Source organism: Dama dama, chromosome 31 (genome assembly GCF_033118175.1).
Source record: "Dama dama isolate Ldn47 chromosome 31, ASM3311817v1, whole genome shotgun sequence".
In the NCBI taxonomy this organism is placed as follows: Eukaryota; Metazoa; Chordata; class Mammalia; order Artiodactyla; family Cervidae; genus Dama; species Dama dama.
Genome location: NC_083711.1, coordinates 59,243,832 through 59,256,210, shown reverse-complemented (window position 1 = coordinate 59,256,210; position 12,379 = coordinate 59,243,832). Strand labels below are relative to the sequence as shown.

The following is a 12,379-nucleotide window of genomic DNA, read 5'->3' as shown; positions in this document are numbered from 1 at the left end:
GTTTTTATTTTGCACACCCATACAACACAAACATAGTGATTTCTAAAAGAAGTTAAGATAATGACAGCTAACAGATACATGGCTCTATAGTTTTTAAAATGCTTTCAAATGCGTTATTCATCATTTTGTCATTACAGTGATGTGCCAGGTATGTGAGATAAAGTTGGCTTTATACAATAAAAACCCTTTACAATAATTATATTTACTAAATAAATTATTAAAAAAATTTTCAAACACACATGTGTAAGATACAATAAAATATCAATTTATGTTTAAATAAATTAAAAATTAAGAAATCTTCAACATCCAATGCATAGAGTTTAGGGCAAAACAATGATCCCCATACTTCTACCAGAGTTTATAAAACAAACAACAAACAAACCAAAAGTAAAATTTAAAAAAAGCAAAATCATGTATATTGCCCATCTATACAACATACCCCAAAGCAGTTTTAAATTCATATTATAAATAATGAAGTAGCAGTAAGATCTTCTATTTCAGCATTTAAGTCATAAGCATTACATAAGTTCTTAAAATACATCAACTTAGTCACATTTAGAACTCTCTTACCTCCAGTTAGACATAAGCTTATGATGATGACTATAATGAAACTCAGGAAAATAGAGGCGAGGACCATCCAGAGTTTGCACTTTCCAATCAACTTCTTATTACAGGAGCTCCAAGGGCTTTCCTTGTCAGCCTGGAAAGCAGAGGAAGACTGTGATGCAGTCATTTGGTTTCAAGAAACAGTTTTTAATGCTTACTATGGGCCAGTGACACAGAAATGAAGGCAGCAGGATCCTGATCTCAAGGAACTCCACTCTACTGAGTCAAGTTCACAAAAGGACAGATGGAACCTCATAAAGAGGTTAAGGAGAACATGCTCTGGGGACTCTGAGGTGGGACGAACAGGCAAGATTTTGAAAGAAGGACAGAGAAAGGCATTCCAAACCCAGAAAAGAACATCCTCAGCATTGATTAATAATGAAATTGGCTAAAAGATTCATCTGATGGAAATGCAGGTTTCAGAGGCAAGTGATGACAGTTAAGATTGGAGAGAATGAAAGGTTGGAGCATCCCTGAAGAGGTCTTGAATGCTGCCAGACTGATGTAGACTTAATTTGGTCTGTACTGGGAACCCACTGAAGACTTCTGGTACACAAAAGCTGAGTAGAAGATTAAGAGAAAAATAATGTATAGCTTAGACCAAGAAAAAGTTAAGAACCGTGCTCGCTTTGGCAGCACATATACTAAAATTGGAACGATACAGAGAAGATGAGCATGGCCCCTGCGCAAGGATGACACGCAAATTCGTGAAGCGTTCTATATTTTTAGAAGCCTCACGTGAAAAGTGGCACACATGTTAAGACCACTTTTTTAAGCAGCCAAATCACAGTGAGAACATCACTACTGTAATGCTTGGCTCCTGATGTTTCTTATTTCCTCACTATCAGTCTGAGACCAGTAATAAACGTGATATGTTATGTTGGAAAAAAAAAAAAAGAAAAAGCTAAGAACCTACTGCTGTGGCCCAGACTCTATGTAATAAGGAAGGAACACCAGGAAATAAGCTGCAGTGTGTTCAGTGATGCAGAGGGTGGGGTCAAAGTAAATACAACCGCTGTGGTCTACTGAACACCATTTCACTTATCTAAGCAGCCCTGCAAGGGGGGTGTTAGTGTTGTTGCTTAGTCTCCAATTCATGTCCGACTCTTTTGCAACCACGTGGACAGTAGCCCTCCAGGCTCCTCTGGCCTTGGGATTTCCCAGGCAAGAATACTGGAATGAGTTGCCATTTCCTTCTTCAGGGGATCTTCCCAACCCAGGGATTGAACCCTTGTCTCCTGCATTGGCAGGTGGATTCTTTACCACTGACCCACAAGGGAAGCCCTAACTTGAAGTTAGGATAATAGAAATTACATAAAGTGAAAAACAAAGAGAAGAGAAAAGAGCGAATAAATAACAGAGCAATGAAGAACGGCGGGACAATATTAAACAACACAGTACAAAGATAACTGGAATCCCAGAGGGAGAATAAAAAACTGGGGGGAGATAAAATATTTGAAGAAATACTGGATAAAGCATATCCTAAAACTACAGACAGGCACAAAACTACATACTTAAGAAACTTATGAGTCCAAACTTAGGGAAAACAAACAAACTGTATCTAGACAAATATTCAAATTGCTGAAATCCAAACACACAAAATATCTTGAAGGCAGCTGGAGGAAACTCATTTTACCTCTTTTGGATTTAATGGTTTTGTCCCTAGATTCATATGTTGATATCCTAAACCACCTTACCCACCACCCAAGTGTGGCTGTATTTGGACATGGGCCTGGTAAAGAAATAATAGACAATGAAGTTCTAAGGGTAGGACTAGTGTCCTTATGGGGCTTCCCAGGTGGCACTAGTGGTAAAGAACCTGCCAATCCAGGAGACATAAGAGATGCTGTTTCAGTTTCTGGGTGGAGAAGATCCCCTGGAGGAAGGCATGACAACTCACTCCAGTATTCCTCCTGGAGAATCCCATGGACAGAACAGCCTGGCGGCCTACAGTCCATAGGGTCACAAAGAGTCGGACACGAATGAAGTGACTTAGCACACACACACACTACACAGTGTCCCTATAAGAAGAGATACCAGAGAGCTCACACTGTCTCTCTCTCCCTCTGTGTGCCCTCACCAAGAAAAGGACATGGGACGATACACCGAAAAGGTGGCCTTCTACTGCCAGGAAGAGAGCTCTCACCAAAACCCAACCACGCTGGCACCCTGATCTTGGACGTCCAGTCTCCTGGACTGTGGGAAAATTAATTTCTGTGGTTTAAGCCACCTGCCCTGGGGTGTTCTCTCATGGCAGCCCGAGGAGACTGCAACATCTACAAAGGAACAAAGATAAGTCCACGTCGAAGCAGCAGTCGGGAGAGGTTAGCCGGGTCGGGGTTGTATCCTGGCTGATTTCACCGGCCCCCGCACGCGCCCTCCCTGCTCCACAGCCGCCCGCGTCAGCCTGTGGAGCTCCAGCTTACGCGCGTGCCCGGCTTTCTCCTCTCTCAGCAGTGGAGCTAACCCCTGAAAGGCTCCATTCCTCTTCTCCTATGTCCTACATGAAAACCATGGGAAACAATAGAATATGATGGATAAAACACGTGTATCTGGATGGGATCCCAATCCTAGTTACACCACTTAAAGGCAGGGTGCCTATCAGCAAACTACTTACCGAAACTCACTGGCCCCAAGGTTCACAACTGAAAAACACATTAAGTAATAAACCTGGCCCAGAGGACTGTTGTAAAAACTAGAGATCACGTCGACGAAGCACTTGCTAAACAAGGGCAGAGCGGAGGTCGCTCTTCGGCAGCCCTGAGCGCACGGGAGCCGGGGTTACCCTGGGTGTTCACCTTCCCACCAAGCAGCAGCAGGCACTTCCTGGACTGATGCCTTGTTAACGTCTTCTCCCGCGGTGACTTTAGCGGGAGCCGTCAGGAAGGAAAACTCTCCACGGAAGGACAATTCAGTTTTTCTTACTGAGTGGGTCCCAACCCTCAGCATCTCCTGAAGGGGAATTTAAACAACACACACCTAGGCCCAGATTATAGGGGAAATGGGCAGCCCTGGTTTGAAAATGTAAACCTCCCAACATGCACCAGCTGCTTTACCAGAGGCGGGTGGGGGGCCCTGGCCTGGAGCCTCCTGCTGTCCGGAAACCAGGTAAAATCTCTCGCTTTTGTGGAGGCCTCCCTACCAGGCTACCCTCAGAGAGCAACCCAGTGCATGACCTGTCCACACAGCTCAACTGCTGTGGCTACCACCTGCCTCGTCTGCCTTCAGGTCCAAACATAAACAGATACTGGCCTTATCTTCCTAGGGAAAGTGAAACCACCCAGAGTGAGCAGTGGCTCTTAAAATTCCCCTGTTCTTATATCCCACACCTCATACAGGTAAGAGGCACTTAATAAATGTGTGTTCCTGAGGTACAAAGGGTGCCCCAAATTTTGAAAATGTACTTTGAAAAGTTCTAGAGTAGAGGTCACACTTTGGAGCCCCTGCGTGCACCGGCCCTTCCGGTGGTGTGTGGTGGGGGGATGGCGTAAAGGCCCCAGCAGCATCTAGACAGAGGCAAACTCTCTTGAGGTGAGTGTGTCTGGAGTCCGAGCATACTCACCTCTCATCCTCACCTGAAGCCTGAGCACTGCTCCAAGGTGACTAAGGCTAGGGGCTCAACAAGGTACACAGCAAAGAGGAGCCCAATACAAGAAGCCATGAACTTCTCAGGGGCTAGAAACATACCTTCCTGTTAACAGAGGTCCTGAGACACATTTTTATTTCTCAAGAGACAGCAGGGACCACAAGTCAATTCAGTTCAGTTCAGTCACTCAGTCGTGTTCGACTCTTTGCAACCCCATGGACTGTAGCACACCAGGCTTCCCTGTCCATCACCAACTCCTGGAGCTTACTCAAACTCATGTCCATCGAGTCGGTGATACCATCCGAACAACTTATCCTCTGTCGTCCCCTTCTCCTCCCACCTTCAAAATTTCCCAGTATCAGGGACATTTCAAGTGAGTCAGTTCTTCACATCAGGTGGCCAAATTATTGGAGTTTCAGCTTCAGCATCAGTCCTTCCAATGAACATTCAGGACTGACTTCCTTTAGGATCGGATCCTCTTGCAGTCCAAGGGACTCTCAAGAGTCTTCTCCAATACTACAGTTCAAAAGCATCAATTCTTTGGAGCTCAGCTTTCTTTATAGTCCAACTCTCACATCCATAAATGGCTACTGGAAAAACCATAGCTTTGACTAGACTGATCTTTGTTGGCAAAGTAATGTCTCTGCTTTTTAATATGCTTTCTAGGTTGGTCATAGCTTTTCTTCCAAGGAGCAAGTGTCTTTCGATTTCATGGCTGCAGTCATCATCTGCAGTGATTTTGGAGCCTGAAAAAATAAAGTCTCTCACTGTTTCCATTGTTTCCCCATCTCTTTGCCAGGAAGTGATGGACCAGATGCCATGATCTTATTTTCTGAATGTTTTAAGTTTTTAAGTTTTAAGCCAACTTTTTCACTCTCCTCTTTCATTTTCATCAAAAGGCTCTTTAGTTCTTCTTTGCTTTCTGCCATAAGGGGGGTGTCATCTGCATATCTGAGGTTATTGATATTTCTCCTGGAAATCTTGATTCCAGCTTGTGCTTCATCCAGCCCAGCAATTCACATGATATACTCTGCATATAAATTAAATAAGCAGGGTGACAATATACAGCCTTAATGTACTCCTTTCCCAATTTGGAACGAGTCAGCTGTTCCATGTACAGTTCTAACTTTTGCTTCCTGACCTGCATACAGATTTCTAAGAAGGCAAGTCAGGTGATCTGGTATTCCCATCTCTTTGTTGTGATCTACAGTCAAAGGCTTTGGCATAGTCAATAAAGCAGAAGTAGACATTTTTCTGGAACTCTCTTGCTTTTTCGATGATCCAACAGATGTTGGCAATTTGACCTATGGTTCCTTTTCTAAATCCAGCTTGAACATGTGGAAGTTCATGGTTCACATCCTGTTGAAGCCTGACTTGGAGAATTTTGAGCATTACTTTGCTAGCATGTGAGATGAGTGCAATTGTGTGGTAGTTTGAACATTCTTTGGCATTGCCTTTCTTTGGGATTGAAATGAAAACTGATCTTTTCCAATCCTGTGACCACTGCTGAGTTTTCCAAATTTGCTGACATATTGAGTGCAGCACTTTTACAGCATCATCTTTTAGGATTTGAAATAGCGCAACTGGAATTCCATCACCTCCACTAGCTTTGTTTGTAGTGATGCTTCCTAAGGCCCACCCAACTTCGGACTCCAGGACGTCTGGCTCTAGGTGAATGATCACACCATCATGATTACCTGGGTCATAAAGATCTTTTTTGTGTAGTTCTTCTGTGTATTCTTGCCACCTCTTCTTAATATCTTCCGCTTCTGTTAGGCCCATACCGTTTCTGTCCTTTATTGTGCCCGTATTTGCATGAAATATTCCCTTGGTATCTCTAATTTTCTTGAAGAGATCTCTAGTCTTTCCCATTCTATTGTTTTCCTCTATTTCTTTGCAATGATCATTGAGAAAGGCTTTCTTATTTCTCCTTGCTATTCTTTGGAACTCTGCAGTCAAATGGGTAAATCTTTCCTTTTCTCCTTTGCCTTTTGCTTCTCTTCTTTTCACAGCTATTTATAAGGCCTCCTCGGACGACCATTTTGCCTTTTTGCATTCTTCTTCTTGGGGATGGTCTTGATGACTGTCTCTTGTACAATGCCATGAACCTCCATCCATAGTTCTTCAGGCACTTTATCAGATCTAATCCTTTAAATCTATTTGGCACTTCCAAATCAAATTGTAAGGGATTTGATTTAGGTCATACCTGAATGGTCTAGTGGTTTCCCCTTTCTTCAATTTAAGTCTGAATGTGGCAATAAGGAGTTCATGATCTGAGCCACAGTCAGCTCCCAGTCTTGTTTCTGCTGACCATACAGAGCTTCTCACTCTTTGGCTGCAAAGAATATAAGCAATCTGAATTCAGTATTGACTATCTGGTGATGTCCATGTGTAGTCTTCTCTTGTGTTGTTGGAAGAGAGTGTTTGCTGTGACCAGTGCGTTCTCTTGGCTAAACTCTGTTAGCCTTTGACCTACTTCTTTTTTGTACTCCAAGGCCAAATTTGCCTGTTACTCCAGGTATCTCTTGACTTCCTACTTTTGCATTCTAGCCCCCTAAGAGGACATCTTTTTTGGATGTTAGTTCTAGAAGGTCTTGTAGGTCTTCATAGCATCATTCAACTTCAGTTTCTTCAGCATTACCGGCCAGGACAAAGACTTGGATTACTGTGATATTGAATAGTTTGCCTTGGAAACGAGCAGAGGTCACTCTGTAGTTTTTGAGACTGCATCCAAGGACCGCATTTCGGACTCTTTTGTTGACTCTGATGGCTGCTCCATTTCTTCTAAGGGATTCTTGCCCACAGTAGTAGATATAATGGTCATCTGACTTAAATTCACCCATTCCACTCCATTTTAGTTCACTGATTCCTAAAATGTCCATGTTCACTCTTGCCATCTCCTGTTTGACCCCTTCCAATTTGCCTTGGTTCAGGGACCTAACATTCCAGGTTCCTATGCAATATTGCTCTTTACAGCATCGGACTTGACTTCCATCAGCACTCACATTCACAACTGGGTGTTGTTTTTCTTTGGCTCTATCTCTTCATTCCTTCTGGAGTTATTTCTCCACGGATCTCCTGGAGCTATTGGGCACCTTCCAACCTGGGGAGTTCATCTTTCAGTGTCCTATCTTTTTGCCTTTTCATGCTGTTCATGGGGTTCTCAAGGCAAGAATACTGAAGTGGTTTGCCGTTCCCCTCGCCAGCAGACCACGTTTTGTCAGAACTCTCCACCATGACCATCTTGGGCGGCCCTGCACGAAATGGCCTGGAGTCTCAAATGAGCCAGAGAATGAGGGTCATGTACCTCTCTGGTCTTTTGGGCCTTCATATATGCTGTCCCCTATAGACCACAACCAGGACCCTAGTGGTTTGAGGAGACCAATATTCTGATTTCCTGGGTGAACTCGGCTCAGAATACACAGCCCCTCCTCTGTAGGAAATGCCTTTTCCAGTCCAGCCCGTCACAGCCATCCTACATGCAGCCCCCTTCACCTGCCTGCTGTCTGCTCCAAGGCAGAGACCACTATCCTTTGAATGACTCATCTTCACATCCTTTAAGTCATACTAAAATGGTCAGTTAGCCACACACAACACAACAACTGAGTATAGGGCTTCTCAGCTGTCTCTACGTTAGAGTCAACCCAAGAATCCTTTTTAGAAGTGCCCCCAGGGGGACTCCACTGGACCTTGAGGGTGCACAGCCTCTGACACAAAAGATGTGTGCTACTCCTGCACACGGGGTCATGAGAACATACTGCCTCCTTCACTGCCTTCTTTAGTCTCTCTTGCCCAAACTCTAGGTCATGAGGAGAGGCCACAGGAAGTTTTTTCTCCAGAGTGACTTTAAAAGATTTTTACAAACTGCATCTTACATTTTATGATTGAAGTATACAGCCCAAGAATTTTTGTGATTTTCCTTTGCCTATTCCCCCAGATTTTCACATCCTTCTTCAGATAAGGTTCAAATACATGACATAAGGTCCTACAATAATAGCAGGACTACATAGCTCTTGGATACAAAAGGCTTTTCTCCTCTTTGGCTCAAAGAGGAGCAGACATTGTATGTGTGCACGCTCAGTCTTTTCAGTCAGGTCCAACTCGGCAATGCTGTATACTGCAGCCCACCAGGCTCCTCCGTCCACGGGATTCTCCAGGCAGAAATCCTGGATTGAGTTGCCATTTCCTCCTCCAGGGGATATTCCCAACCCAGGAATCAAACCCATGTCTCCTGCAGCTCCTGCATTGCAGGCAGATTCTTTACCACTGAGCCACCAAGGAAGCCCAGATATTATATAGATGAGTGGGAAATTTTCTTAGCACACAGTAAAATCTATACTTTAATCTTCATTGTGGGACTTAATCTACTTGTTGACTGAAGCACAAAAGAGCCAGTTGATCCTAGTCCTAAATTCTAAACAACACGTGGCAGTGGGCTAATTTTTATCCAACTTATTCAAATCTACCTTGCCTGCTTCAAAACTCTCCATGTACTGAATTATAGTTATTATTATTATGAGGCTACTATCTTTAAAAATGTCTCTGGGACCTCTGTTTAAAAACTGAGGTCAGAGTCCATATAATAAACCATAAAAGAAAACTAGTCTTGGGACTTCCTTGGTGGTTCAGTGGCTAAGATTCCATGCTTTAAACACAGGCGGCCTGGATTCCATCCCTGATCAGGAAACCAAATCCCACAGGCTGCAACTGAAGATCTCATATGCTGCAATGAAGATAAAAAATCCCACATGTCTCAACTAAGACTAGGCACAGGCAACTAAATAATTGATTAAAAAAAAGAAAAAAAAGCTAGTCTGGCTCAATTACCCCTGATGGTTTTCCAGTTTTGACCCAACTTCGCTACCCTGTTCACACTGACAGTAGGCAGGCAAAGTGAAGTTCAAAGACTTACAATTTTTCCTTCAGTTTCCAAACCCAAATAAGAAAGGGAAAGAACTTCCCATGACCCTTGAATACTCTCTCAGATATCCCTTCCAAGTAGGAAGATACTCTATGATAAGGGATGTCTTCTTCCCAATGATGCCCAAACTGTTCCCGGCTCGTCACCCGTCTACCCATCTGCCTGTAACTCCCTCATCAGTCCCGATATACCACTCAACTCCTCGTATTTCACCTATGTTCCATAACTTACAGAATCAGTAATGGTATATAACTTAGGCAATTATACACAAATGAATATAAATTATGTGATTATGCTTATATAGTCAAATTAGATGTACATATTAATAGACACACACACACATATGTGCTTCCCTGGTGGCTCAGATAGTAAAGAATCTACTTGCAATGCAGGAGACCCAGGTTCCATCCCTGGGTCAGGAAGATCCCCTGGAGAAGAGAATGGCTACTCATTCGAATATTCTAGCCTGGAGAATCCCATGGACAGAGGAGCCTGGTGGGCTACAGTCCGTGGGGTCGCAAAAAGTCAGACAGGACTGAGAGACTAACATTTTCACTTTTCATATATATGCACACATATAAAATAAATCAACAAAAGCAGCATAAGTTTGAATCCTAAAAAGCCTGAGTTCAATCTCACAGCCAACGAACTTCAGTATTTTGGTAACTCCTCTGAGCCTCAAGTTCTTCACTCTTTGTCAAATCAGAATGAAGTTAGTTGTGCTAATTAAATGCATTTAGGTAGCAGAAGTATTTGACACATGATAGGTACAAAACATATGGTTAATAAAAACACATGGTCTTATGCTACATTTCAAAATTGGAAATCTTAACATACAGTATAAACAGACCTACACACCAAATTCTTAAGAGTCTGTATCTCATGCTTATGCTACATTTGTTGACTTTTCAATTTAAAATACACTTCCACTGATGCTGTGGAACCGAAGAGAATGATCAACACATTAGATGAGGATTTTCTTCTCTTTTCTAAAGTTTTTCCTCTTCAATCATTTCTAGAATGGTCTCCAAATGCTGATGTAACCCTCATCTTCACACCATTCTGTTCCTCACACAGCTTTCCTATTCAGTGACCTACAAAGCTAGTTCACAAGTCTCAGATATCTGTATACACCTGGCTAACAAGGAAGTAATTAAAACATGAAAGAGCAATCTCTACCAGGTAGGTACTAAACGATAATAAAATACTGACACCCTACATATGTCCGGCTCCTCCACTGTCTTCAATGTGCATTCCCAGGCTCACAGAGAAGCCTGGTTGGCCACATTACATTACTGTCAGTTGACAGCTGGGAAAAGAAAATATAGACCTTAGTTCCTTGCCTCGGGACACACCTATTAGTAAGGAAGGTATCACCAGAACTCAGATGTCTGGATTCAGTCCCAAACCATGGAGTCCCTGGGGTTCCTGGGTCTACCCAACATGAGGCAGGTACTCCCAATTCCCACTCCCTGACACTACCTTGGAGGACCCATACAAGTCCACACAAGCAAGTCCACCATTACAACCACATACACAGAGATCAAATCATCTTTATTCAACATTCATTGCCCTATGGCATTCATCTTTCATTCAAATATAAAGTACCAAATTACTCTCCAGGGTACCTATTAAAGCAGAATTTACATTATTTCCAGGCATCAAGAAGAAGGCAAAAGCAATGCTTTCAACTTCTGAATTTCCTGTTTACCCCTCAAATTAACAGCTGAACAGTCAAAGGAATAGGAGTGGAGGAGAGGAACCCAGAAAGGTCAGGCTGGAAGCATGTGTATATACATGGGGAGGTCCATATACCTAGTAAACATCAAACCAGTTTGAAGGGTTAATCAGAAGGTAGAATTCAAAGTCTCTGCTGTTTTACAAGCACTTGATGAGAATGAATAAGTTTCCTGTCACTGTTAGGGCTGAATCCGAAGAGTTCTGTCTAAATATCACCAGCGACTTTCTCAGAAACTGAAATGAAGCCAAAGCAAATGATCATAGTCTAGTTCTTTGAGACACGAACCTTGAAACTCAGTTAAGCAGCGCAAGTTCACCCCCACCCCCACCCCAGTCCTCGGTGCTAAGTCGCTTCAGCAGTGTCGGATTCTTGGCGACCCCTCGGACTGCGGCCGGCCAGGCTCCTCTGTCCGTGGGATTCTCCAGACAAGAATACTGGAGTGTGCTGCCATTTCCTTCTCTTGCCCTTTTCTCCCTTCTCCCGTACATCTCTTTCTGCGAAACCAAATGGCCAGACTGGGCGAAGACATAAAGTGTGGACCCAGGGGATGGTTAGCCAAGACGGATGATAGTGGGCAGTGGGTGAAGGCTGGGGGTGGGAGCGTGGTAGGGGAACAGTGGCAAGGCAGTATGGAAAAGGACGGCTAAGAGATTCTCAAGAAAAGACTCCAGTTATCATTCTAATTCTTTGCACGGGGGGTTGGCGGGGGCGGGGGGGTGATTTTTGAAAGTTAAAAAAATTTTTCAAAACCACGTCTACCTCTGGTGATTCTCTCTCTGAAGAGAAGAGCGCACACTTCCCGGATAAGACTCTTTAATTTCCCTGAGTCGGAGTGATCCGAGGGCAGGCTCAGGCTGGAGGGCATTTCTGTGTCTGCTCCATTCAGAATGTTTCAGAGCGTACCACAGGCGCTAGGGGTCGGCTGCGCCCCCAGAGCTGCCTGGAAACCTGAAACCGCGCTGCCACGCCCGGGCCCTGGCCTGCAGCCAGGTTCAGAGCCAGGATAACAGCGGCCAGGGCCAAGGAGACCTTACCTGGACTGGGCAGGGCTCCTCGGCTAAAGAAAGGATGCCCTGGACGGCTCCGTTGAGAGGCGTCTGCTCGTCTGGCTGCCCTTGGATCACCGAGAGCTCCAGCTCATCTCCTGGAGATGGGGGACTGGCCCCCTCCATGAACCGGCAGAGGCGGACTAAACAGCCCGCCAGGAAGCAGGACGCACACACCCGCGGGTGCAGAGTCCAAAGTGGCCTAGCGAGCTACTCACTCCACCCCCGGGCGGGGAGGCCTCGGGTGGTAGGCGGGGCCCCGCCGGGCAGGGCGGGCAGGCCTCTGACTTTAGCGCGGGGGAAGCGAGCCTCGCTCCCTCCAGGCGCCACAGGCATTCCCAGCTGTGAGCTCGGGAGCACGGCGGAAGAAGGTTGTTTTTCTGGTTTGTTCAGGGCGCTGCCTGCTCTGCCGTTTTCAATTCGCACAATTCAATACAAAGAAGAAGCTGAGCGGGTGGCCTGATTGGGCTTTGGGGTTT

At 44.6% G+C, this 12,379-nt stretch overlaps 1 protein-coding gene and 1 non-coding gene across 3 annotated transcripts in view; one reads left to right on the top strand and one right to left on the bottom strand.

Annotated features, from left to right (window-relative positions):
- Positions 1–12,096, bottom strand: part of C31H3orf52 (chromosome 31 C3orf52 homolog) — a 34,797-nt gene extending 22,701 nt beyond the window's left edge. The window contains exons 1-2 of one of the 2 annotated variants that reach the window (XM_061134273.1): positions 11,889–12,096; positions 571–700 (exon numbers count right to left, since the gene is read on the bottom strand). In XM_061134273.1, coding sequence (XP_060990256.1) covers positions 571–700; positions 11,889–12,026 — 268 coding nt within the window. In that variant the 5' untranslated portion in view covers positions 12,027–12,096. The remainder of the gene's footprint in view (positions 1–570; positions 701–11,888) is intronic. The other variant, XM_061134274.1, reaches the window with a different exon arrangement.
- Positions 1,227–1,333, top strand: LOC133050241 (U6 spliceosomal RNA). Its single transcript, XR_009691558.1, has one exon. It is a non-coding gene; the product is annotated as a U6 spliceosomal RNA (small nuclear RNA).
- Positions 12,097–12,379: the final 283 nt, after the last annotated feature.